This window comes from Podarcis vaucheri, assembly GCF_965113315.1.
Source record: "Podarcis vaucheri genome assembly, chromosome: 7".
Taxonomy (NCBI): Eukaryota; Metazoa; Chordata; class Lepidosauria; order Squamata; family Lacertidae; genus Podarcis; species Podarcis vaucheri.
This window is the reverse complement of record NC_138765.1, coordinates 88,618,811-88,644,505: the sequence shown is the minus strand read 5'-3', so window position 1 is coordinate 88,644,505 and position 25,695 is coordinate 88,618,811. Positions and strand designations below refer to the sequence as shown.

General features: G+C 47.1%; 1 protein-coding gene across 4 annotated transcripts in view; it reads left to right on the top strand.

Annotated features, from left to right (window-relative positions):
• Nucleotides 1–25,695, top strand: part of HECTD4 (HECT domain E3 ubiquitin protein ligase 4) — a 110,965-nt gene that overhangs the window by 78,189 nt on the left and 7,081 nt on the right. For 3 of the 4 annotated variants that reach the window (XM_082229627.1, XM_082229625.1, XM_082229628.1), the window contains exons 50-72: nt 882–1,119; nt 2,940–3,076; nt 3,909–4,035; nt 4,415–4,552; nt 5,165–5,301; nt 5,412–5,572; nt 6,798–6,979; nt 7,180–7,385; nt 8,331–8,461; nt 8,792–8,997; nt 9,372–9,551; nt 11,087–12,390; nt 14,049–14,256; nt 14,993–15,216; nt 15,440–15,591; nt 17,073–17,179; nt 20,036–20,159; nt 20,927–21,117; nt 21,285–21,431; nt 21,999–22,118; nt 22,259–22,414; nt 23,393–23,496; nt 25,214–25,435. In XM_082229627.1, coding sequence (XP_082085753.1) covers nt 882–1,119; nt 2,940–3,076; nt 3,909–4,035; nt 4,415–4,552; nt 5,165–5,301; nt 5,412–5,572; nt 6,798–6,979; nt 7,180–7,385; nt 8,331–8,461; nt 8,792–8,997; nt 9,372–9,551; nt 11,087–12,390; nt 14,049–14,256; nt 14,993–15,216; nt 15,440–15,591; nt 17,073–17,179; nt 20,036–20,159; nt 20,927–21,117; nt 21,285–21,431; nt 21,999–22,118; nt 22,259–22,414; nt 23,393–23,496; nt 25,214–25,435 — 4,902 coding nt within the window. The remainder of the gene's footprint in view (nt 1–881; nt 1,120–2,939; nt 3,077–3,908; nt 4,036–4,414; nt 4,553–5,164; nt 5,302–5,411; nt 5,573–6,797; nt 6,980–7,179; nt 7,386–8,330; nt 8,462–8,791; nt 8,998–9,371; nt 9,552–11,086; nt 12,391–14,048; nt 14,257–14,992; nt 15,217–15,439; nt 15,592–17,072; nt 17,180–20,035; nt 20,160–20,926; nt 21,118–21,284; nt 21,432–21,998; nt 22,119–22,258; nt 22,415–23,392; nt 23,497–25,213; nt 25,436–25,695) is intronic. The other variant, XM_082229626.1, reaches the window with a different exon arrangement.

Genomic DNA, 25,695 nt, shown 5'->3' with positions numbered 1-25,695 from the left:
TCTATTATGTAATCATAAGCAGCCGACACACATCTAAGGGAAGAAATGAAATGTTTTTACACATCTTGTTGTATTTTAGGTTGTTTTCGCCTTGTTTTTGATGTTCACTTTTGAAAGTTGCTTTTAGTTCTGTTTTGAAAAAATATACTAATAATAATAATAATAATAATAATATAACAATAACAACAGCAATAATGAAAAATAATCCAATTCCCCATACTCCCTGACAATTGCTCATGTTTTGCTGGGGTTGATGGGAGTTGGAGTCAAATAACATCTGAATGGCACCACATTGGCTACCCCTATCCTGGCACTGATGTGTTTGTTCTGTAGAGAAAAGTTCTTTTTGTGGTTAGAGAGATCTATAAATAAGTTTCCATTAGGCTTGGCATTGGATTCCCAGCAACAGATTCAGGAGCTTGCCCCTTTTAACCTGGCTGTTCAGATCTTCCTTTCTTAGACGGACTACTGCTCTAGTAGCTTGCTTTAATGTCCTCTCTTGGCTTCATCTGGATCTCTTCTTGTTACTTTATATGCATTATTAAAATTATTTAATTGTATCCTGGTTTAGGCGTCCAGCAGAATTGAGAAGCTGGCTAGAAATAACCCAAATAATTAGATATAGAGTTCAATATTCAATATTTTTAATAGCACAGTGGAGTATCTTTTCATGTTTCCTTTTTCTAATACTAATTTCCTTTTTGGACAACAACTGCATTATTAGTAATACCATTTTAAAAAAATGCTTCTTGGGTTATTGTGCAACAGAAACCGTAGTTCTCAGAAGTATTGAGTAAGCCCAACACAACCCTCTGTTGCCAGAGTACAGCAAAGAGCGTACTCAAGTTGACCCCTTCTGCTTTGCTTCCGTCCCCTTGCAGAACACCAAAGTCCGAGCCAATTTTGGGTCTCGTCAGTTTGCCTATGCAGAAGGCCAAGCTCACCGAAACGCCGCCGACCTCTGCATCGACCTCGCAGAAGAAATCAGTGCCAACTTTGAAGCATTGCCTTTTGCCATGGCTTCCGATAGCGATAACGATGCAGGCACCAGCACCGCCTCCGACCCAGGGACTCATGGGCCACCTTGCCGGATTGCCGCTGTGGCCACAGCTCAGCAGCGTAAGGAGAGCAGCTCCCCTCTAGTAGCAAAACAGGCTAGCCGTGCCAGTGGAGGGTGACTGGAGTTCTGACAGCAAGTGACATTTAAGTGCATGCAACTCTAGCACCTCGGGTTACATACGCTTCAGGTTACATACGCTTCAAGTTACAGACTCTGCTAACCCAGAAATATTACCTCGGGTTAAGAACTTTGCTTCAGGATGAGAACAGAAATCGTGCGGCTGTGGCAGCAGGAGGTCCCATTAGCTAAAGTGGTGCTTCAGGTTAAGAACAGTTTCAGGTTAAGAACGCACCTCTGGAATGAATTAAGTACTTAACCCGAAGTACCACTGTATTATTATTACTATTACTTCTTGAATACCTTAATTTGGAAAGGAATCAAAAACTTTTTCTGGTTAGTTTTTATGATGGCCCTAGGATGTAGGCCATGAACATTCGGCCTTTGCAAATGAGGATCTGAAATGCAAGGCATAGCTACATTGTAGACCAGACCCAGTTTAAGTGTCATGACTTGTCTTGCACCACTTATGAACTCTGGGAATTGTATTTCCATAAAAAGAATTTTCGGATCTGTAGCAGAGAAGCCCACAGTTCCTTAGATGTTGGCATGATATTTTGATTGCAACTGTGCTGTATCTTAAGTTGGAGCAGGGAGTTATACCAGTTTCAATGTTACAAGGTATATTAGCCATTTCTAAACTGTAATCTAGAGTCAGTTTTACTCTTGATCCTCCGTTGATTCCCCGCAGTGTTGTAAAACTCACACACTTGATGTTGTTCCTTTCAAAACTTTGCTGCTGGCAGCCTGCAGAGTGTTACCTTCCAGGTGGATTTTGTCTCCTATCGTGGTTCTAACCCACCTTTTGAGAATCACTTAGATTATTGGCAATCAAAATGATATTTCCCCCTTAGCCAGTAGGGAGAAGCTGTAGTTCAGTGACAGAGCACACAATATGCATGCAGAATGTCTCAGATTTCTGGTAAAATAGGGCTGCCATAGGTCTGGATTTCAAAGGCAGTAATGACATCTGGGGGTAATTTCCAAAATGTTGCGATTTGTCCTGTTTTTTAGGCAATCATAAATCACTTTTTTTGGGAGGGTCCTTAAAAAAAAAGCTCAACAACTTTGGGGGTTTCCTGGTTTTTACTTTTTGAAATATGGCAACCCTAGGTAAGAAAAGAGACTAGCTGGATCAGATGAAAGGCCTATCTTGTCCATCATCCTATTTTCCAAAGGTGATGCCTCTAAGACAGGCATAGGCAAACTCTGCCCTCCAGATGCTTTGAGACTACAATTCCCATCATCCCTGACCACTGGTCCTGTTAGCTAGGGATGATGGGAGTTATAGTCCCAAAACATCTGGAGGGCAGAGTTTGCCTATGCCTGCTCTAAGAAGTCCACAAGCAAGGCTTTCAGGCTTCCCAAGGGCATCTGGTTGGTCCTCTCCCACTGCTGCTGCCTAGTGATTGGTGTTCACAGGTTTGCTACCTCTGCTCCTGGAGGCAACTTCTAGCCATCACAACTTGGAGCTACTGGTGGCATTAACAAGACTGGGAAGTCTTTTCCTTCCCCAAGACCCTGGAGAGATGCTGTCAGCCAGAGTCAGCAACACTGGGGCAGATAGGCCAATTAGCCTGATTCCACATAGGGCAGCTTCACATGTTTGTACTTGTTTGCAGCCTCTCATTAATGCAACAAAAGCACTATCAGGAAGCTTTCGTCTAAACTAAGGGTCATGTTGCATTCATCAGATTTGTTGGTTGGCACAACTTTCTCTCTCTCTCTCTCCCCCCCCCCCCGACGTCTTGCTTGATTACAGAATATGACAGTGACACTTCTTGCCATTATAAGATGGAACTCAGCTATGAAAACTTCATCACATCGGGCCCTGAGCCTCACCCTCCTCCCATTGCAGATGATGAAAGCGATGATGAAGATGATGATGACATCCCAAGGGTAAGCAGAATGCAATGGGGTTCTTACATGCTCAGCTGCTTTTTATTTCAGACTTTCAACATTAACAATAACAAATTTCAACTCACTTCAAATGCTTGCTTCTGGGTGTTCTGGCATCACAGAGCTTCTACATTGCCTCTTTTGTAGACCTCTCAAACTGGTTGTCCATATCCATGCAACCCATACTGGATCTCATATGCGCATCTCCTTGACAGCATCACATGGTTCCATGCTAAGCAGGTTCCAGATTCCACCCGAATGACAGATTGAAAATAAAACAAACAAACGTAGTAGCTTAGGAAGGAAGAGTTTGTCAGGGCAGTCTCCACCTGGTACTTTGTCTCTCTGCCCACCAGTTCCCACATTTACAGATTAGTGTAGCTGCCAGCTGCCTCACTAAATGGATTCCCTCTACTCCTCAGCTTCAATTAGCATCGCCTTTCTTTCTTCGCTTGCCTTCTTATAGATGCTTCCTGCACTCACCCCATAACAGAATTCTGTATTTTTCTGCAAATCTATAGATCCCTGCCCTTTTCTAAATGCCATGATTCACACAAGGAGGGATCAGAGCAAAACTTGGATATACTGTAGATACTCTTGTTTTTCAACACTGCAGTTTGCATGGTGTGCATTTTCTTGGATATTTACGTGTGTGTGTTGAGGTGGGAGGGAGGCATACCTCTGGGTTAATAAAGATGTTTTGCATTTAGAAGCTCTCAGACTTCTTTAGACCTCTTGAGAGCTGCTGCTTGTCGGGATAAATATTCCGTGGCTGGGTGGACTGATGTCCCTCCCTCAATCTGACATGGACATGCTTGGCTTTCCTTGGCAGGAGGATCACTATGCCTTGCTAGTGAAAGCCTGGGAGACCAAAGTATTCCCTACAATTAGAAGGCGGTTCCGCAATGAAGCAGAGAGGAAGTCTGGCTTGGATCAAATTAAAGGAGCTTTGCAGCTGGGTAAGTCCACCAGAAGCATTTCTCTTCTGAATTTAGCACCAATTTCCAGGCCCCTTTGTTAATACCCACACTTATCCCTCTGCTTCAATACAAAGCTGTTGTTGTTTAGTCATGTCCGACTCTTTGTGACCCCATGGACCAGAGTACGCCAGGCACTCCTGTCTTCCACTGCCTCCTGCAGTTTGTTCAAACTCATGCTGGTAGCTTCAGTACAGAGCTAGATACTCATAAAAGGTTTCCCACATTTGCTAGAGATTCTGGCCTGTAGTGACCTGCTCATTCAGCCATTGCCTGAGAGGTCTCGCTCCCAGTGATCCAAACTGCTAGTCTTCAAGCTGTTCCATAGGCTTGCTAAATTGAAGGATGGTCTTTGTTTCAGGAATGGTTGATATAGCCCGGCAAACAGTGGAATTCCTCTATGAGGAAAACGGGGGCATCCCTCGAGACCTGTACCTTCCCACAATTGAGGATATCAAAGACGAAGCCAATAAGTTCACCATTGATAAAGTTCGGAAAGGTACGTTTTGGGAGGGGGTCGGCCTCTGACCTCGGTTCTCCTTGGGTTAGATTAAGGGTGGATTCAGGGCCTCGCCTTGGATGGCTCCAAACAGAATGAGTGAGCCACCTCCACTGAGAAGCAGGCGAAGGTCTGCTTGGGGTGGGTGTGCTGCAGTTACTCGTTCACCCACTCGCATCAGCACAACCACCGTTTTGAGGCTGCAGCCATGAAATGTTGGGCATGGATGTGTGAACACCCACACTCTGTTCCTATAGGCTAACGAAGCAGAAGGAATTTAGCTGCCATCATAGTTGGAGCTAAGTCAGAGGCCCTGCTTCTCATCACCGTGATCCTGTGCTGCTTTCCCGTAGGCCTTGATGCCAACACAATATGGCAAGAAGACATGGCAGCCAGAGCTGACTTGCTTTATGATAACCGCAAACAACAGGCCACAGACTGGGGGATGTACAAGTCCTTATCTACTCCTCACACATTTCTAGCTTGGGATGGTCTGTATAGGCCAGACTTAGGAGCAGCTGCTAGCTTTAGCAAGGGGGCCGCTTCCTTGAGAAGGCCAGCTTCAACTTACCAAAGATCACAATGTTAAGACCACCTTTCTCTTGGTTTCAGGTCTCACCGTCGTCACCCGCTGCCCAGATAGTAACAACGTGGCCACCAATGCCGTAGGAACAGCCCTGCCTAAGTTTGCTATCCGTGGGATGTTGAAGACATTTGGGCTCCACGGAGTTGTTCTGGACGTTGATTCGGCAAGTGGAAGCTATGTTTAAGCTTGGGTGGGGTGGCTCTGGCGTTTTGGCTACTGTAGTCCGTCACAAAGGCGCAGAGTTGTCAGGTGAAAAACATTTTGTCATTTCAGGTGAATGAGCTTGTCCAGGTAGAGACTTATCTCAGGAGCGAAGGTGTCTTGGTCAGATACTGGTACCCTATTGATATGCTTGAACGACCACCTGCTGGCTATAGGAGGACTGCAACAAATGGCCTGGTCTCTCTGGACAATACAAACATTCAGATTCACAGGTAAATTAAGATTAAAGCATTGGGGAGGGAGTGTGCGCCCGAGACTGTTATCCTTGCAGCTACATCCAGAGTCTCTCTGCTGCGGTCCAAGAGGTGTAGCTTTGTGTAATAAAATATTTTCTGACATCCAAAAGGAAACCTGACAGTGTTTATGAAGGACCTTCTCCACCAAAGTTCAACTAACACTCTGATAATGGTTATTTTCCATTTTTATAGAATCTATGTATTCTTTTTTAATTTCGCCACTTAACAGTTCTTAATTTCTGTTCATTCTTTTATTAATTCAGGGTTAGTTGATAGTTTTATTCACAAGTCATCCTGTAACCTGTCCTATTCAGCTGGAGAGGTTTGCCCTTCACTGCCACAGATAGTAAAGGAACAACTATTTCTCAGGAATGAATGCTATACTTTGTCCCTAGATGCTGTTGTAGTGCTGTTTGCTGTCTCTTGGTGCATGCCAAAGCAAGCTGTGTTGCAGTGCCATCTAGTGAAAGAATATAAGCAGTACCACACATATTTAGAATACAGTTGAAGGGAAGAGGGGGAAAGTACACACATTTTTCAATCCTAAGGGATTGCTAATGCCCTAATACAGCTGATTAGACACAGAGAGATGGCAGTGACAGCTGGTGACCACTAGACCTGGTGGGACTGCTGGGGGTCTGGGGCCCAATGAACCCCACGGGGGTGGCCAAGTACTGTTTTTCTCCCATTCTTCCCTTGCAAAGCTACTATAGGAACTTAAGCCCTGCAATTTCACAAATAGAATCATAGAATCATAGAGTTGGAAGAGACCACAAGGGCCATCGAGTCCAACCCCCTGCCAAGCAGGAAACACCATCAGAGCACTCCTGACATATGGTTGTCAAGCCTCTGCTTAAAGACCTCCAACGAAGGAGACTCCACCACACTCCTTGGCAGCAAATTCCACTGTCGAACAACTCTTACTGCCAGGAAGTTCTTCCTAATGTTTAGGTGGAATCTTCTTTCTTGTAGTTTGGATCCATTGCTCCGTGTCCGCTTCTCTGGAGCAGCAGAAAACAACCTTTCTCCCTCCTCTATTTGACATCCTTTTATATATTTGAACATGGCTATCATATCACCCAACTAAACTGAAAAACATCTTACTTTGGTTCAGAAGGTTCAGGGACAAAATATTGTGTGTATACAGAGGTTTTTTTAAAGACCCTTGAAATATGTGTTTTCTTTATCTCTCTTTTTACAGAGAACTTTTACGATGTGAAGCTGCACTCGCTAGGCTGTATTGCCGCATGGCTCTTCTAAATATTTTTGCCCCTAAATCTCCTCACATGTTTACTCACCTGTTTCACATCCCTGCCATTCGGGACATCACTCTAGAACACCTCCAGCTGCTATCCAATCAGCTTCTGGCACCACCTCTTCCTGGTAAAATGGGACTTTAAAAAGCAAATAGTACAGTAGTTTTAACCATATCGATAAATGAGATAGTGTGCACATTTGTTTATTTGTTCAATCAATTCAGTCTTTGTAGCTGTTGAGATCAGTTTGTTCTTGTAATATGATGGAGAGAAAATGGATATCCAAAGATGAGTGAGTTGAGCCATGTCTCCTTTTTCACTTGACAGATGGAACGATCAGCTCCAGCTCTATCCTCCTGGCCCAGTCCCTCCAGCACTGCATACATTCCCAGAACTGCTCAGCCACAGACCTCTTCTACCAAGGCAGTTCCCAAACTGTCCAGGAGTGGCTCACAGTCGCTATTGCTCGGACCCTCCATCAGGGAGAAGAGAGTCTGCTCGATCTGACAAAACAGATCTGTTCCTTCTTGCAGGTAAGTCCCCCCCCCCCTCCAATATCACATTTTAATTTACAGTCGTACCTTGGATCTCAAACGCCTTGGCTCCCAAACAAATAGACTCCCAAATGATCGAAACCTGGAAGTGAGTGTTTCGGTTTTCGAACAATTTTTGGAAGCGTGGCTTCTGCAGCTTTTGATTGGCTGCAGGAGCTTCCTGCAGCCAATCAGAAGCCGCGCTTTGGTTTCTGAATGTTTTGGAAGTCGAACGGACTTCTGGAACAGATTCTGATCGACTTCCAAGATACGTCTCTATTATAGTTTCATAAAAAGCATTCTCAAAGCTATTCAGGCTTTTCTTTCTTTGATTAAAATGCCCATTCGCCATCTTGAAATATATTATATGTTGTATTTATAGTAGATCCGAGAAGGCTCTGAAGTAGGTCAGAGCACAAATGACTGCTAGCTATGCTCTCCCTCCAGTGCTTGGAGGCATTGTGCCTCTGAATACCAGCTGCTGGACATCACAAATGAGGAGAGCAGTACTGCAGTACTGTTTGGCCACAGTGAGCACAAGGTGCTGGACTAGAAGGGCTTTCTTAGACTCCTTCCTTATCCATAGGAGAAAAGAGCTGCTGGAGAGGAAAACACCTTCATCCAGCCTCTGTTCCAAAGAAAGCCAGCCCCTTCCCTTTGAGAAAAGGTCGGGTGATGCTGGAGTCCCTGGCAGGATTGTGCTTTCTGGCTCTTGCTTGTTCCCCTTGTTGGTGAACTATAAGGAAGGGACTGCCTTTTCAGCTCCTCTGTAGCTTAAGAAGGTGGCATCTTCTGACTCCATAAGTTTTTGACATATAGGGTCTCTCCAGATCAGCTCCAAGCTAGCTAGCCTAGCTCAGCATCAGTTTAATTTAGAAATGGTAGAATGGATGGCTGTGTCTCCAACCTCTGGTTTATAACTGTTTAAAAAACTCTGCTTTTCAGAATGCTCCTGAACAGTTCCCATCTGAAGAGTTTCCCATTTCTGAATCCAAAGTCAACATGGACGTGAACTTCCCTGGCGCAGCCTTTATAGTTGTGTCCTGTAAGGAAAGTCAGTCTGGATTCCGCAAAGAGTAAGTCTCTGCGAGCAAAGAGAATGAGGGTGGAGGGAAATCGGCTTTAAAAATCTACCTGCCCACCAAAGAATTCCAAAATACTGATTTTCCCTCCCCCAAGCCACACCACGGTTACAGAAAGGGAGAAGTGTATATCATGATAATGACAGTATCTTGTACAATGTCACTAGCGATACAGTCCTGTTGCCTTACAGGGCAACTCAGGTGACATGATAAATCCCTGCCCCCAAGGAGCTTTCAAAGCAATTGAAGATGAGACTACTGGATCTGTTTTCTTGAAAGCTTCTTCTGCTGCACCGCTAGCAAACCTTCCTTTTTGTTCTGTAGCTCCTCGCTTTATAAGGCTCCCTGGGCTCGGATTCTTGTTTATGGCCTTGGTCACAAAGTGAAGAGGAGTGGCCAGCTGAACCTCATTGAGGCTGTGTGCTACCCTCGAGATGCTTCTCCAACCAACACAGGCTTGACGCCACCCCCCACAACCAATCAGTATCCTTCCGTCATCATATCCACAGACAAGGTCCACATCAAACTTGGTAAGATTTAAAATGCACACACAAAAGCATCTTTGGAATAGGGATTGATAACTGCAGCAGTAGATCATAGCTGCATGTCATGAATAGAGGCTGGAGCAATATTGTTCCGGATCTGAGATACTAGCTTGAGAGATCTTAATTTACCCAAGAGCTATTCTCATCATGTTATAATTGATTTTTTAAAACCCCACTCTTTAAACCTTGCCTTTGAGAATTCTGGAGGTACCCATTGCTCAAGGATTTTTCCTTGGGGAAGCTAAAGGGGTGGGGGCTGATTTTTCTTTACCACAAGTCTCCTTTTTAATAATGCATATAACACCATTGCTGAAAGCGAACTTCAGCGGCTACTCTTATTTCTGTGGGTCTCGTTCAAGGAGTGTCACCGCCTCCTGGAGCTGTGCTCATCCTGCACTCCCTTCCCCTGGAATTTCCCCTGGCGATGGCATTTGCAGAGCAGCTGCTGACCTGGAAACTCGAGAATGGCGACGGAAAATCTGAAGAGGAGCTGGACACAATCCCTGCCTCAGTTCTCTTGCAAGTGGTGGAAATCCTTGGTGAGAATGGAGCTCCTTGTTGTACACAAACAACCATGGGTGGGGAAATAGAATAATGTTTTGGAAACTACAGTGACAAAACGGCCCCGATGCCATGAGCCCAAAAAAACATTAAGACAATGTGCCACCCTGTGGCCACCTCCCTGCTGGGCTGCCCAGAGTTAAAAGCCCCAGCTGGATGCAGCAGAAATCTGATATGTACATGGATTTCTTTCTTTCTTTCTTTCTTTCTTTCTTTCTTTCTTTCTTTCTTTCTTTCTTTCCTTCCTTCCTTCCTTCCTTCCTTCCTTCCTTCCTTCCTTCCTCTCTCTCTCTCTCTCTCTCTCTCTCTCTCTCTCTCTCTCTCTCTTCCCCCATCCCCTTGCCCTCTTTTTGGTAATGGTAATGATGAATGGCAAATAAGGAGAATAAGGAGAATTAGCAGTTGGTAGGATTTAGGATTCCAGTTCTGGTGAATAGGCTTTGGTCAATTTCAGTGCCCTGTTAAAGAGACCCAATTCTTGCCACCCAGAAACCTACACTATGCAACCAACGTCCATGGCTCTGGGGAGGCACAACACCAGCTACCTTATTACTCCATAAGGCGCACCTGACGATAAGGCGCACTTAGTTTTTAGAGGGGGAACTCAAGAAAAAAAATATTATTTAAAGGGAGTGCTGAGCAGAGCCTGTATGCATCCTAGGCTCTGCTCAGCGCTCCCTTTCACGAGCCATGTGGAGTGTGTGTGTGGCTCTTGGGGGCTTCTCCCTCCTTGGGGAAAAGCCCCCAAGAGCCCCACCTCGTAGAAAAGCCCACAGCAGCCACGCACCCTTTAAGGAGCGCGCGGCTTCTGCGAGCTTTTTTACGAGCTGGGAGAAGGGACTGACACAGCCAGCCAGTCCCTTCTCCCTCCTCAGGGAAAAGCCCCCAAGAGCGGCACGCTCTTTAAAGGGTGCGCGGCTCCTGTGGGCTTTTTTACGAGGTGGAAGAAGGGACTGACGTGGCTAGTCAGTCTCTTCTCCCTCCTGGGGTAAAGCCCGCAAGAGTCACACAGAGCTTGTGTGCGGCTCTTGGGGGCTTTTCCCACCTGCCTCCCTCCTGCATTCGCTCCATAAGACACACACACATTTTCCCTTGCTTTTTAGGAGGTAAAAATGTGTGTCTTATGGAGCAAAAAATATGGTATGTCCTATAACATGGCATCTTTTGAGCTCTGGGGAGGCCCAGAGTCTCTGCTCCTGCTTTTCCTTGGTAACAATAAGACTTGTTTTTTTAATGCATGCAGGCTGGAGGCGAGCACTCTTGACATGGCTAGCTAAGGATGGGGTGCTGTCTTTACAGCTTCCGCACAAGCTGGAGCAAAAGAGCATATTCCATTTTAGGCTGCTAATCTCTAAACTTACTTATAAATAGGAGTACATTCTGCTGTAAATGCCGTAACCCCCATTGAGTTTTCTTTTTTTACGGTCAAGTTGTGTATAAATTTTATGAAATAAGTAAAAAAAAAAAAAAACAAAAAAACACCTGACTCCCCATTCTGTTTGCACATTTCTAGGGAATTTCCTGTGGACAATCAACATGGCAGCCTGTGTGAAGGAACTGCTCTTTCATCTCCTAGCTGAACTGCTTCGCAAAATTCATGGGCTAGAGCAGAAGAAGAACCCAGCAGGGTTGTCCTCCTCCATTGCGCTTCAGCTCAACCCTTGCCTGGCCATGCTGATGGCTCTTCAGTCAGAACTGCACAGGTTGTACGATGAAGAAACCCAAAACTGGGCATCTGGAAATGCTTGTGGCGGGTCTGGGGTTGGAGGAGCTGACCAGGGGAGATTTTCCACTTACTTTCATGCTCTGATGGAGGTCTGCCTGGCCGTGGCAGAAGTAACCTTGCCGATCGACATGAGCATCACAGCCAATGTGATGTCCTCGACCAGCGGCCCAAATCTAAGCGATTCTTCCTCCTCCTCTTCGTCGTCTCCTGGGCAGACCCCGCAGAGCCCAAGCCTCCTGTCAAAGAGGAAAAAGGTTAAAATGAAGCGAGAGAAGACGACATCTTCAGGGAAGCGGACTTCATCCCGAGCTGCCGAAACAGACACCGCTCTGTTGAGCATCGGCGGGAGCAAGCCAGAGGACATGTTGTGGTTCCATCGGGCGCTCACCTTGCTGATAATCCTCAGGCATCTAACAAAGAAGGATCCCCAGGGGCTGGGCGTGACCAATGATGCCGTGGCCGATGCTTGCCAGGCCTTGGTTGGGGCAACTGCTCACAGCCGCTTGCTGGTGATTTCGGGGATCCCCACCCACTTAGAGGAAGGTACTGTGCGGAGCGCCATCCGCAAGGCCTGCAATGCCCACGGCGGTGTCTTTAAAGATGAGATCTACATTCCAGTCCAGGAGGAGGAGCCTAAGAAAACCAAGGACAAAGCGGAGGGAGGGGAATGTAAGACCGAGATGGACAAGCCTGTGGTCTCCAGCAGCGTGGACAGCTTGGACATCAGCAGCTCCAGCAGCGTCACGCCTGCCATGAGCATCAGTGCCTCTGCTTCCACCAGCCAAGCCTCTCTTTGTAGCTCCCAGGGGATCTCGCGGACCATTAGCGATATCTCTGTAGACCAGTTTCAAGCTGGCCTGGAGATGGTCATTCCGCCTGGGTTGCTGGAGCCACATGTGGTTTCCAGCCAGGAGAGTTTAGACCTTTCACTCTGCAGCACTGGGAGTCTGGGCAGCCTGGGGAGTCTCGGGGAGCAGCTTGACAATGTGGAAACAGCATCGGTGTCGGGTGTCGGGTCTATGTACGCTGTTACATCTCTGGACAGCCAGCCGATCTCCTCGAGGCCCATCAAGGGCTTTGCAGTTGTGGAGGTAATTGTTTTCCACAGAAGAAGGTATAGCGGTAGGGGAGCCAACCCTTTAGGGTAGCCTTACCAGCCCTTGGAGACCTGCCCTGTTCCTCTTTATCAGCTTCCACCACCCTCTTATGTGTCACCTAGGGCAAGGAGGCAGGATTCCCACTTTTTAAAAGGTGGTCTCCATGAGAGTGAGGAAACAGCCAGCCGAATTCCATATATATTGGTGTTATCACCAGGTTTTTCCTGTGTGGTGCCAGCATGGTGTAGTGGTTAAAAGCGGTGGACTCGTAATCTGGGGAACCGGGTTCGCTTCCCCGCTCCTCCACATGCAGCTGCTGGGTGACCTTGGGCCAGTCACACTTCTCTGAAGTCTCTCAACCCCACACACCTCACAGAGTTTTTGTTGTGGGGGAGGAAGGGAAAGGAATGTTAGCCACTTTGAGACTCCTTCGGGTAGTGATAAAGCAGGATATCAAATCCAAACTCTTCTTCTTCTTCTTCTGTCATTACAAGACAGATCTTGGCAAGAAGGATGTGTCTCCTCTGCTTATACATGATGGGGGGCCTGGGTAATCTTAACATGACAGACAAGGGATAGCATAATTGCACCACAGCAGGTTGATCTGGATAGGACAAGCTGACACCATTGACACAGATTGTACAATTAGTTGTAACTTTGGTACCTCTTAGTGTGGAGTGCAAGTTACCTCTTAGTGTGAAGAGCTGACAAGTATGTGCTTGAGGCAGCTTGAATTAAAAGATTATTGGTAAATCTGTTTGCTTCCTATGACGAACCTGCTTCCTGCACTCTGCATTTGTTAAGATTGTTCCATGCAGCAGGGAGGGAAAGGAGACGTACATCCATCTCTCTTGAGTCACAACAAACCGCATCGCATTTGGAGGCTTGCATGTATGTCAGACAAAACAGCAAAGAGACTCTATGATTCCGTAAAGATTAATTTGTTCTACTATGAAAAAGCTTAGGATGGAAGAGTTCATGAGTGTATCTGTTTAACTAAGCTTCTGCCTTACAAAAGCAGCTCAGGCTACAATGAATTAGCCTATAAGGTGCCACAGAACTCTTTGCTGTGTTTTCGTGCAGCTATCTAACATGATGGGAGGATGGGCCTTGGCCAGACTTTGGCAAATCTCAGTGGATCCTAGGCCTGGTTAAAAAGTAATAATGGTGGCTCTCCTGCCTTGTAAGATGAGGTATATTTCAATGCAAAAGATATTACTATATTGGTACCCAGCCATCTTAAAATGGACTGTGGCGATGCAGCCATTTAATTTCATTTGCATAGTATTCTTATTATTTATCATTAACAAATTTCTTACCAGCACTTCACCATAAAGTCAAAGTGCAGATTACAGCACTGTAAGAATACAACATTAAATTAGATTAAAACAATTTGCAGTTGGGTGGGTCCTAAAATATATAATAGGTTCTTCATCTTGTTTTGGTTTTGTTTTTGTTTTTTTGCAGAATTTGGGATTTGGAAGAGGCAGAGCAGATTGATTATGTCAGAAGTGAGTGGGAAAGGGTAGAGGAGGATGTAAAGCAGGTCAAGAATTCAGAGTCATAAGATCAAAAGAAGCATTAGCTATTGATTGAAAAGAAGTCATTTACCTTCATAAATTTACCTAGATGTTTGTGTTTGTTGAAAATAGATACGATCCCGGGCCAAGATAGAAAAGATCCGAGCCAGCTTATTTAACAGCAGCGATTTGATTGGCTTGTCGAGTCTGGATGAAGAGGATGAGCTCATGGAAATGTCGACGGAGGAGATTTTAACTGTCTCAACTGTGAATCAGAGTTTGTTTGATACACAAGGGAGTCCTGCACTTGAAGACTATTTCAATGACAAGACCATCAAAGGTGTGTGTTCAGTTATGTTTTGAAAGCACTTTGCACTCATGCTACATGTGTCTTATGCGTGTCTGAGAAACAGACCTTCATTTCATTTCATTGGGGTTTGTGCAAGAGGTTTTGCTGCCATTGTGAGGTGAGCCACATTCATGGCACTGCTGGAGTTCAGTTATCCAGACTGTTAAGCTGCGGCCCGATGTTAGACTACAAGTCCTCTCTTCCCTAACCTTTGACTTCGCTGGCCAAGACTGATGGGAATTGAAGCCCAATGCCACAGCCTTTCACAAGAGATACAAGAAGCACACGTTTTCTGGCAGCGATTAACGAATTGAACACCCATTAAATAGTCTTCAGGCCTAGTTCTTAAAAAGATGGGTTTAAGTGTTGGATAAACAAGAAGAAAGCTGTTTTGTACTGGCTTTTGTTTTATTTTTTTTAAGAAAAATATTTTGCAGCTAATTGCTGCACAGTTAATTGCTGCACAAATTGCTGCACAGTTAATTGCAGCACATTACAAACTTGTGTATCAACAAATAAACATGAACCATAATGCAATACAAAAGCTAATTGTTCATTCTGTTGACAAAATTACAATAGACAGCCTAGCCTCTGCACAGAAATGTGAAAAACCGACACAAGAGTAACCTGAGTCCTTAATGCAGTGGGTCTTTCCACAAGTTTCCATGTGTTTGGTCTTGTACTGGCTCTGTCCTATGGCTGTTCTTAATATTTTGACTTCCCTCAGGTGACAAACTTGTGCCAGGTGCCCGCGAAATCCTCACAGAAATATTTACAAGCTGCCTCCATTCTGAGCAAATGCTGAGCTTGACACCTGCAAAACCGACCAAAGTGACAGAGATTTACCTCAGCAAAGAGCAGATTAATGCCCAGACACCAGGAAACCTGCTGCACACCTTCTTCACCAATGTCCGCCCCCCAAAGAAAGTTCTTGAGGATCAGCTCACCCAGGTTGGCATTAAATGTTGTATTGCTCTGCTCTGTGCTTTAGTGGCAGCCGTGCCCAAAAGAGAAGCTCTGCGACTAGGGGAAATATTTCTTTTGTGTTTCCTTGTGTGAACCCTTTTCCTCCTGATCTCAGGAGCCCACTTGGGGGGGCTTCTTTCTGGCAAATGTGCTCAGCCTTGCCTGATAAGTTGCAGCCCTCACCGTTCTTTCCTTCTGTGCTTTGAAGATCCTGAGAAAATACGGGGCTCCCAAGCCAAAGTTTGACAAGAGCAAGTACAACAAGGCTGGCAAAGAGCAGCACCTGGTGAAAGTTGTGAGCACCAAGCGGCCCGTCACAAAACTCCCCGCCAAGGAGAAAGCAGTGCTCAACAGTGTCAGGTGAGATCCTTTGACCACTCTGGCTACGCTCCCAACGCTTTTCACGCAGCTGCCCTTTGAAGCGCCTCTCGGTTTGGCACTTCAGTCCCCAACCGGAAATGCAGGAAGTGGCTTAAGGGGAAGCGGATGTGGGGGGACTCACTAAAAGTCATGCACGGCGTGAAAGCCATCCACTGAGTCAAAGCCTCTTTCTGGATTTGGTCCGGCACTCCTTGCAGTGGGCATCAGGTTCATCTCTTTTTGTAAACTGCTTTGAGGACTTTTGTTTAAAATTTGGTGAATAATAATAATAATAATAATTAATTTTTATTTATACCCCACCCTCCCCAGCCAAGGCCGGCTCAGGGTGGCTAACAAGCAATAATAAAAACAAGTTGAATGAATACAACTTAAAAAACAACATTAAAATATTGAAACATTAAAATATTAAAATGTAGCCTCATCGCAGGAGGAGAAAGGAAAAGAAAAAAGAAAGAGGGGGAGGGAATCAAATTGGCTCCAAGCCAAAGGTCAGGCGGAACAACTCTGTCTTACAGGCCCTGCGGAAAGAAATCAGATCCTGCAGGGCCGTGGTCTCATGAGGCAGAGCGTTCCACCAGGCCGGAGCCAGAGTTAAAAAGGCCCTGTCTCTGGTTGAAGCTAATCTAACTTCCTTAGGGCCCGGGGCGACTAGGGTGTTGCTATTTATGGACCTTGAGGCTCTCCGTGGGGCATACCGGGAGAGGCGGTCCCGTAGGTACGAGGGACCTAGGCCAAGAAGGGTTTTAAAGGTCAAAACCAGCACCTTAAATCTGACCCTGTACTCCACCGGGAGCCAGTGCAGCTGGAAAAGCACTGGGTGAATATGCTGCCATGGCAGAGCCTCGCTGCAGCATTCTGCATCACTCCTGAGTTTCTGGGATAGCTTCAAGGGCAGCCCCGTGTAGAGCAAATTACAGTAGTCAAGCCTCGAGGTGACCGTCGCATCCTGAAGGTGCACATCTTTATCCTGGCCTTTGACCCCTGAAGTGTGTTTTCAGGACCCACCCTATCCCTGTGACGGTTTTCACTGTTTTTAATACTGAATTTTAAATTGTCATAACCCTCCCTGGGACCTGCTAGAGTAATAAGTTTGATTATGATGATACAGTGGTACCTCGGTTTTCGAATGGAATCCCTTCCGAAACGTTTGAAAACCGAGGTGCGGCTTCCCATTGGTTGCGAGAGCTTCTTGCACTCAGCGGAAGCAGCATCACACGTTCGGGTTCTGAAAAACGTTAAAAAACGGAAGCATTTACTTCAGGTTTTTGGCGTTCGAGAACCGAAACGTACGACAACGGAGGTGTTTGGAAACCGAGGTACCACTGTAATTTAACAACAACAACAATAATTCATCATTCTGGGTATTTTCTGGGACTTAAAAAATGCTTTGAATTATCTCTGTGTTCTATATAATTGCTTTGCACAAGTACTCTCTGACGTGAAGGTTTTCCTCACATTAGCAGGACTGCTTTGAGTGAGAAGAAGCCGACTGTGAAGCCCAAATCCCCAGAGAAAAGCAAGCCTGAGGAAAAGGACCCTGACAAGTCTCCCACAAAGAAACAGGAGGGTAGCTGCCCGTTTTCTCTTTTAGGCCTCTGCAGAAACACTCTGCCCAGTTGCTTCTCTCGGCGAGATAAGTGAAAAATACTTTCCAGGCAACACATTTGCAGCATCTAAAGTGCCCCTTGGTGCAAAAGATGGAAATGTCAGCCAGCATTGGCTTACATTCTGGGTGCTATAAGCTCATCTGGCTTCATGCACGTTCATTCAGAAGAGAGTTCCTCCAGCACCACGGTATATTTGCAGCAAGTAGATGTACTTAGGACTTAGGAAGCATGTGACGTCCCAGTCCTTATCTCGGATGGCTTTACAACAACACAATAGCCATTCCCCATTTTCCAGGGTGAGAGCAAGTGGTTTGCTCAAGGTCAAGCCAAGGAACTGGTGTCTGAGCCATGAGTTGGTTCTGTTTCCTGGCCCTGTCATAGAGGGGCCAGAATGCTCCAGTGCTGAGCACCTTAAGAGCAGGGTTTTATGCAGGTTGTGCCTGTGCTTATTTCACAACCCATAAACGTTTGTTTGTTTTTTATTTACATATTTATAAATACATTCTCACAAAACAGTAATGATTGCAAATTATCAGAAAAGGAGGAGTAAAATGTACGCAAGAATCAAATGTTCATTTGGTCCCTTTAACCCAGTGCGGGGGTCGGCAACCTGCGGCTCCAGAGCCACATGCGGCTCTTTAAAGCCTTTGCTGCGGCTCCGGGGCGGTGGCGAGGGGAGGAGGCGAGGGGCGGAGGTGAGGGGAGGAGGCGAGTGGCGGAGGCAAGGAGCGGAGGCATAGGCGCAGACTCCATGGGGCCTGAGGGGGCCCGAGCCCCCTCAAAAATTCGTTTGGGGGGGCTCCGCCCCCCCAATAATCTCGGGCGCCCCTCCAGCATCAATCCCCACGCCCGCGCCGCCAGCCCCCGACGGGCGCCCCCTCCCCGGCTTGCCAGCTCCGCGCGCGCTCCGCCTCGCCTGCCAGCTCGGCTCCCTCCTTCCCTCGTGCAGCTTGTTTTGAAATTCCCCTTCCAGCTCCGCCACGGCTCGCCCGCTCCCTCCGCCCTCGCCGCCGCCTCCTCCTCCTCCTCCCCCAGTCCCCTCCCCTCGGCTGTCCCCGGCACAGGCTGCCTCACGTACGCGGCTGCAGGCAGCCCCCGGAATGGAGTCCCCGCGCGCGGAAGGGAGTGGCGGGCGCGCAAAAGGAGAGAAAGCCGCTGGCGCCCGGAAGGGGCCGGTGGATGGATGGACCGGCGGGCGGCGGAGTCACCTGGCTGGAGGAAGGTGGCGCGCAGCGGAGCTTCCAGGAGCGGCGGCAAGTTACCTGCGCGTCGCCAAGGGTGCACCTGCCTGGCAGCCAGCTGGAGGCTGAGGGCCGCGCTATCTAGACTTTTGGCTTTTGGTCTGCAGAAAATGCACCCACACCCAACAGGGGGTGAGAAAGGCCTAAATAGCTTTTTATTATCACTATATGTATGGTTCACTGGGGCCCTGGTTAATTTTCTTTGGCATTTTGTGGCATTGATTATGCAGTCGCGGTTGCGTGGAATTCCACGTGGAGTTAGTTGCCTGAAGCCCCTTTTTAAACTTAAGCAGGGGAAAGTTAGGTGAAAGTTTGGTGAATTGCTGCCAAGGAGTGTGGTGGAGTCTCCTACTTTGGAGGTCTTTAAGCAGAGGCTTGACAACCATATCTCAGGAGTGCTCTGATGGTGTTTCCTGCTTGGCAGGGGGTTGGACTCGATGGCCCTTGTGGTCTCTTCCACATATGTATGTGAGCAGGTCTTCTCCAACATGAACTATATTAAAAACAAACACCGATCATGCCTCACAGATGACACCTTGCAAGCCTGTGTGAAAATGAAGGTGACGTCTTACAGCCCTGATGTGCAGACACTGAGCACTGAGGTTCAGGAGCAAAAGTCCCATTAACCTGGTTACCTGGTTGTAAATTAAATATTTTAATTAGCTATTAATTTGTCCTTTTTTCTTGAGATTGACAGCTGACTGCACGATCCTGTATATATAGCATTAAGCCAAGAAACAATATATGCAGTGTTATATTTGTTTTAAATGTTGCAATGTTTTTGCGGCTCCCAGTTGTTGTTGTTTTTTCGGAAACGGGTCCAAGTGGCTCTTTTTGTCTTAAAGGTTGCAGACCCCTGACCCAGTGGTTCTCAACCTGTGGGTCCCCAGATGTTGTTGGACTACAACTCCCATCATCCCTGAGCTCTGGCCTTGCTAGCTAGGGGTGATGGGAGTTGTAGTTCAACAACATATGGGGACCCACAGGTTGAGAAGGGCTGCCAGTATAAACCTTCCCTTTGGACGTCTTTTTAGGAGTTTGGTTTTTTTAAAAAAATACAAAAACAGCTAGGAGAGGCTGTTGCAGTGGTGTGACCTGGGTCCAGAATCTTGAAAAGTCACACCTTCTATTGTCTACTGCACAGGATTGCCTCAATGCCCTAAGATGGTCAGAAAAGGTCTTGCTTTGAGTATTATCACCACCAGTTTGAGTGGCCCCCTCTGTATATAACTTTCTAATAAGCCATGTCACTTGCAGTTGCCTGGAGAGCCTTTGCAGCATAGCATGTCCTGCTATCTTTATTTTCAACATCTGGATTAGATTTATTCCTCCTTCTTTGGTGTGGCCCTTATACTTTACTGGCTTGAAATTATTTCATTGCATAATTAAAAAATTTCACATGAATGCCATTTGAGAGCTTGTGTTACAAGCTAGAATAGAAGGAGAGGTGTTTTAACTTGAATAACTAGATGCTGAGTGGGGGAAATGACATGTTAGAGCAGTGGGGAGTCTGCATCTTCCCCCCCACTTCCCACAATCACTGAATACTTTCTTTCCCTTTCACACCCATTTCAGTTCCTGAAGAGAAGTACCTGACACTAGATGGATTTCACAGATTTGTCATTGACCGGGCAAAACAGGACATCCGTAGCGTGTGGCGAGCCATTTTGTCATGTGGTTATGACCTTCATTTTGAAAGGTAAAGAATTGGCTTTCTTCTCCACACTCCCCCTGTGGCGATCACACAGGGTCCCCGGACGTTTCACCGTCTATTGATTCCTGTGCCACCACTTTATTTCTTACTGCCACCACCCAGGCCCTACCTGGGACAATACTGAGTCCAGTCAGGGTTAAATTGAAACATAAACTTCTGTTTATTTATTGCAGTTTAACAAGCGTATGGTTTCATAAACGGTATTGGTCAATCACATTCATGGGGTACCTATCCAAACCTATAACTTCCGCTACCTGCTCTCACTCACTAAACCACCTCTCAGATATTCCTAGCCCCTAACTGTTCCTGACTCAGCTTATTTTGCTACATGCGCTGCTCTGGTTCTCCAGAAGCGGCTTAGTCATGCTGGCCACATGACCCGGAAGCTGTACGGCTACCCACAGACTCTATCCCAACTCACTCCCACTCCAACCAGCCACCCAACTCCCAACGAACTCCTCTACCGACTCCTTCCTTTGCCCCTCCCAGAGCTGGTTTTATAGTCCCACTGACTCCACCCCCTGGGTCCTGACTGGGCAACCTGTTTAACTATTTCACCTCCAGCACTCTCTCATATATGTTAACATCCCCCCCCCCAAAAAAAAATCTTTTGCAAAAGAGGAGCTGAATTCCACTCAACTCACACCTGCCCCATCAAGAGATGAATTTTGGCAAGTGCCTGGTTGAAAACATTTGTTATGATGCACGTGCTCAACAACTGTGCAGGGTTCAATCTGCCCCTGTTCCTCCAGGTGTGCCTGCATCGATGCCAGACATGCCCAGAAAGCATCCCGCAAGTGGTCCTTGGAAATGGACGTCGCCCTGGTTCAGTACATTAACCGGCTCTGCCGTCACCTAGCAATTACACCAGCTCGGCTGCACCCCCATGAAGTGTACTTGGACCCAGCTGACACTGCTGACCCGCGCGTTTCCTGCCTGCTGAGTATGTGTGAAGTTCTGAGCTGTAGGACCTTCTTCCTCCCAGATACTGGGTGCCTGGACCAGTTTTGGGGGCAGGTGTGCTGAGGAGCTCATGGCCCGGCTGGGAATGCCTTTATCCTTTGTCTCATCCCCTTCCTCTCAGTTCCTGACATCTCTGTTCAATTGCAGACGTCCCCGTTGAAAGCCTCCGCCTGCGCTTTGCTCTACTCCAGTCCCTCAACACCACTTTGGAGACGTTCTTCCTACCACTAGTGGAGCTCCGGCAAACGAAAATGTACACCAACAGCATTGCAGCGCTTCTCCAAGAGGCCAAAGGTCAGGGCTTCTCATGGACTAGGTGGCCGGGTGATCCCTGGAGGGTTATAATAATAATCCTATTGCTAACGCAGGAAACTAAAATCATGTCGTTCCCACCACTACAAAGTCCAATGTGAAGAAGTCATTCACATATCAAACTTTTCAGAAACTGCTTTAATTACTCCCATCTTTCCTGTCAGTTCTGCCACTTTTTCATCACAAGGTTTTGGTGCTTCAGAGGTGTCATGTTTAATTTTCCTTTTGAGATGTGATCTTAGAAGCTTTTGACTGTTTTCTGTGTTTTCGGCGCCCTTGTTAGGTTGCTGTGAAATCTTAACGTGAATCAGTTAGAGCTTATCTATTCTTCAAAATACATATCCAGGGAGCCTTTCTTTAACATTTAAATGAGTACTGCTTGTTTTTGTTCCGTTTTCTTTTGGTTAAGGTGGTTTTGTTTCATTACTCTGCTGGAACAGAAGCTAAGGACCTAAACTGCCATCTTGGTCAAGTGTCTGCTTCTCTCTCTCCCCCCCCCCACCCCCGCCAAGGTTAACAAACAAAGAACTGTTGTGTCTATTCCTTTAGGATTCATCTTTTATGATACAAAAGTGGCTGTCATGAACAGAGTGCTAAATGCCACTGTGCAAAGGACGGCAGATCATGCAGCCCCTGAGATCACCCTGGACCCGCTTGAAATTGTTGGAGGTATGGTAGTCCTTCTTTGCTTGTATCTGTAGAAATAAGCAAAGGAGGAGGAAGGAAGGAAGCGTGCCTTTGGAGCTGATGGAATTCAAATTCCTGCCCACACCAAGCTCATTTCTTTGCCTCTCCCTGCTTTTGCACAGGAGAGATTCGTTCTTCAGAGAACTCCTACTTCTGCCAGGCCGCCCGGCAGCTGGCGTGCGTGCCATCCTCACAACTCTGTGTGAAACTGGCCAGCGGGGGAGACCCAACTTATGCCTTCAACATTCGCTTCACAGGCGAGGAGGTCCATGGCACAAGTAAGCAGCTTCTACTTTTCATCATGGGCTGCCAGAAATTTTACTTGCAGCAACTATTTTCAGAAGTAACAAGCCACCAGCACTTAAGTAAGCTAGCGGGGAATATTTAATATGAAAATTCACCTGGATCTTTTTCAGCAAGAAGGCATCAGGGTATATCTCCTGCCTCAAATACAGCCCACTCAGAAAAACGGTGCCTTCCTCCCCCTTTTAGATCTGTCCCCGCAAATATCTGAGAAGACACCTTAAAAAGAATCTGTTGATGGTTCTTGACCCCAGTCCACCTTACACATATAACTAGAATAGGCACCCCTGTGGATTGGAGGGGATATAGCAAAAGAGATACCTGTTGGCGCAGGCCTTGCAAATGTGCACACATTTTGGGAAGAGGCAATGAAAGAAATTTCTGAAATATTAATTGGCACCAGTGCCTTAATACCCCAAACTCTGTCTTCTATCACTTTTTGATGGGTCAAATACAGACCTAACACGTAAACCATAGTAGCTGCCCATTCAATCATATCACGGGGCTGAAAGGAGGTTTTTTCTTTAAATACTTGGTTCAAATAAATTAATGTTTGTTTCATTTCTGAGAAACTGACTCATAAATTAAGGGTTGCCGGGTGTGCAGCTAAACCTATGGATTTTGCCTTCATTTGGCAGCCTTTGGAAAACTGGTTTGCATTCAGGACATTTGCTTTGTGTTATCTCTGCATCAGTTTGTTTTTTGTTGCAACATCTCATTTATTGTGTAGTCTCTTGAGAATGAACTTTATTTTGTAAGGTGATGGCTTTGAACCCTGTTTTTAAAATTTTGTACAGGTTTTTTTCTCTCTCTCTAACAAATGGCTGTTGGCTCCAGCAGCTCAAGTTGAGTTGACAGGTTAAGAGGGACTCCTTTCTGGGAGGTTGTTACCCCAAGCACCACGACTGGCTGTGGCTGCGCAGCTCTCAAAGTTTCATCTTCCTTCCTTCCAGGTGGTTCCTTCCGTCACTTCTTGTGGCAGGTCTGCAAGGAGCTCCAGAGTTCACTGCTCTCCCTCCTCTTGCTCTGCCCCAGCTCAGCAGTCAATAAAAACAAGGTATGCTAAGACACAGGTGGCGCTGTGGATAAATCCTCAGCGCCTAGGACTTGCCGATTGCATGGTCGGCGGTTCGAATCCCCGCGGCGGGGTGCGCTCCCGTCGTTCGGTCCCAGCGCCTGCCAACCTAGCAGTTTGAAAGCACCCCCGGGTGCAAGTAGATAAATAGGGACCGCTTACCAGCGGGAAGGTAAACGGCGTTCCGTGTGCTGCGTTGGCTCGCCAGATGCAGCTTGTCACGCTGGCCACGTGACCTGAAAGTGTCTGCGGACAGCGCTGGCTCCTGGCCTATAGAGTGAGATGAGCCCACAACCCTAGAGTCTGGCAAGACTGGCCCGTACGGGCAGGGGTACCTTTACCTTTACCTTTTATGCTAAGCCATAGGACATGGGTGGCGCTGTGGGTTAAAGCACAGAGCCTAGGACTTGCTGATCAGAAGGTTGGCGGTTCGAATCCCCATGACGGGGTGAGCTCCCGTTGCTTGGTCTCTGCTCCTGCCAATGTAGCAGTTCGAAAGCACGTCAAAGTGCAAGTAGATAAATAGGTACCGCTCCGGCGGGAAGGTAAACGGCGTTTCTGTGCACTGCTCTGGTTTCGCCAGAAGCGGCTTAGTCATGCTGGCCACATGACCCGGAAGCTGTACGCCGGCTCCCTCGGCCAATAAAGCAAGATGAGCGCCGCAACCCCAGAGCCGGCCACGACTGGACCTAATGGTCAGGGGTCCCCTTACCTTTACCTTTATGCTAAGCCAGTGCAGAAGAAGGGGGAGCTGCCTACCGCCACCCTTGTGATGCTACAGCTGATTTGGGCTCTTGCTGCCGCTGCTGCTGGCCACAGGGAGGCACCATACGTTTTGTTGTGATATGGCCAGGGCCGGCCCACTCATGAGGCAAGGTGAAGCGACTACCTCATGCAGCAGGATCACAGGGGCAGCAGATCCAGACTCCAAGGAATGCATCACTTCTGCTGCTGCTGCAGTGGCATCAATGACTGCAGCACACTTCTTGGAGGCTGGATCTTCCATCTCTGTGGAAGGCCCACCCCCTCCATGCCCCGTCTCTGCAGCGGCCTCTCAGTGAATAGGAGGCACTGTTGGTCTCCTTCCATGTCTAGGGAGGAAATGGCATGAACTGCCTCTGGGGTCTCCTAGGGTCTGCACCTGCTCAGCATGGTTCAGAGTGGGCCCCTGCCCACCCCCTGCCCCACGATAGCCTTGGATTCCTATTTCAACTGCTGGATAAAGTTGGTTTGGCCCCTCTTGTTTCCAGTGTGGCTCTTCGCTCACCCCTTCTTCCCTGGTGGTGGAAGCCTCCATTTCGTGGTTTGCCTCCAATGCCAAAATGTCTTGGGCCGGCCCTGGATAGGACATCATTGAAACCCTACCTTTTTTAGTGGAAAAGAGGAATACAGTGGAACCTCGGTTTTTGAGCGTCTCGGAAGCCGAACATTTCGGCTTTCGGACGCCAAAAACCCAGAAGTAATTGCTTCCATTTCCGGACACACCTCGGAAGTCGAACGACTTCCAAGGCATCTTTCTCCATTTTCTCAATGGATTCCAGAGACCATCCATTGAGTCTTGGTTGTTGAACATTTCAAAAGTCCAACAGTCTTCCGGAACGGATTACGTTCGACAACCGAGGTACCACTATACATCTTTAATGAATGAATATATTAATCAGATTCTGCCTTCCTGGCTAATGCTGTTCTCCACCCTCAGGGCAAATACATCCTGACACCCAGCCCCATCAGCTATGGGGAGGAGCAGCTGCTGCATTTCTTCGGGCAACTGCTGGGCATTGCCATCCGGGCAGACGTCCCCTTGCCCCTGGATCTCTTGCCCTCCTTCTGGAAGACTTTAGTTGGAGAATCACTAGATCCAGATGTTGACCTCCAGGAAGCTGACATACTGACCTACAACTACATCAAGAAATTTGAAAATGTAAGTGGTGCTTCCTCCCCTTCCCCTGCTTTTCAGTCACCTGTAGAAGCTGCTGGATGACAGACTATAAAAGGGAGTCCTGATTGTTTCAGCCAAGATCTATCTTGGATTGATTGTGGGTCTCCTTTCATCACTCTATCTACTTTGGTGGCATCCTGGGGAAATTCAGTGGGGCTGAGTGCAGGTCAGACTGCAGGTTGAGAATCAGGAGAGCCAAGCAGCCTGGAGATGTTTTGCTTTACAGTGCACCAAAAAGTGAG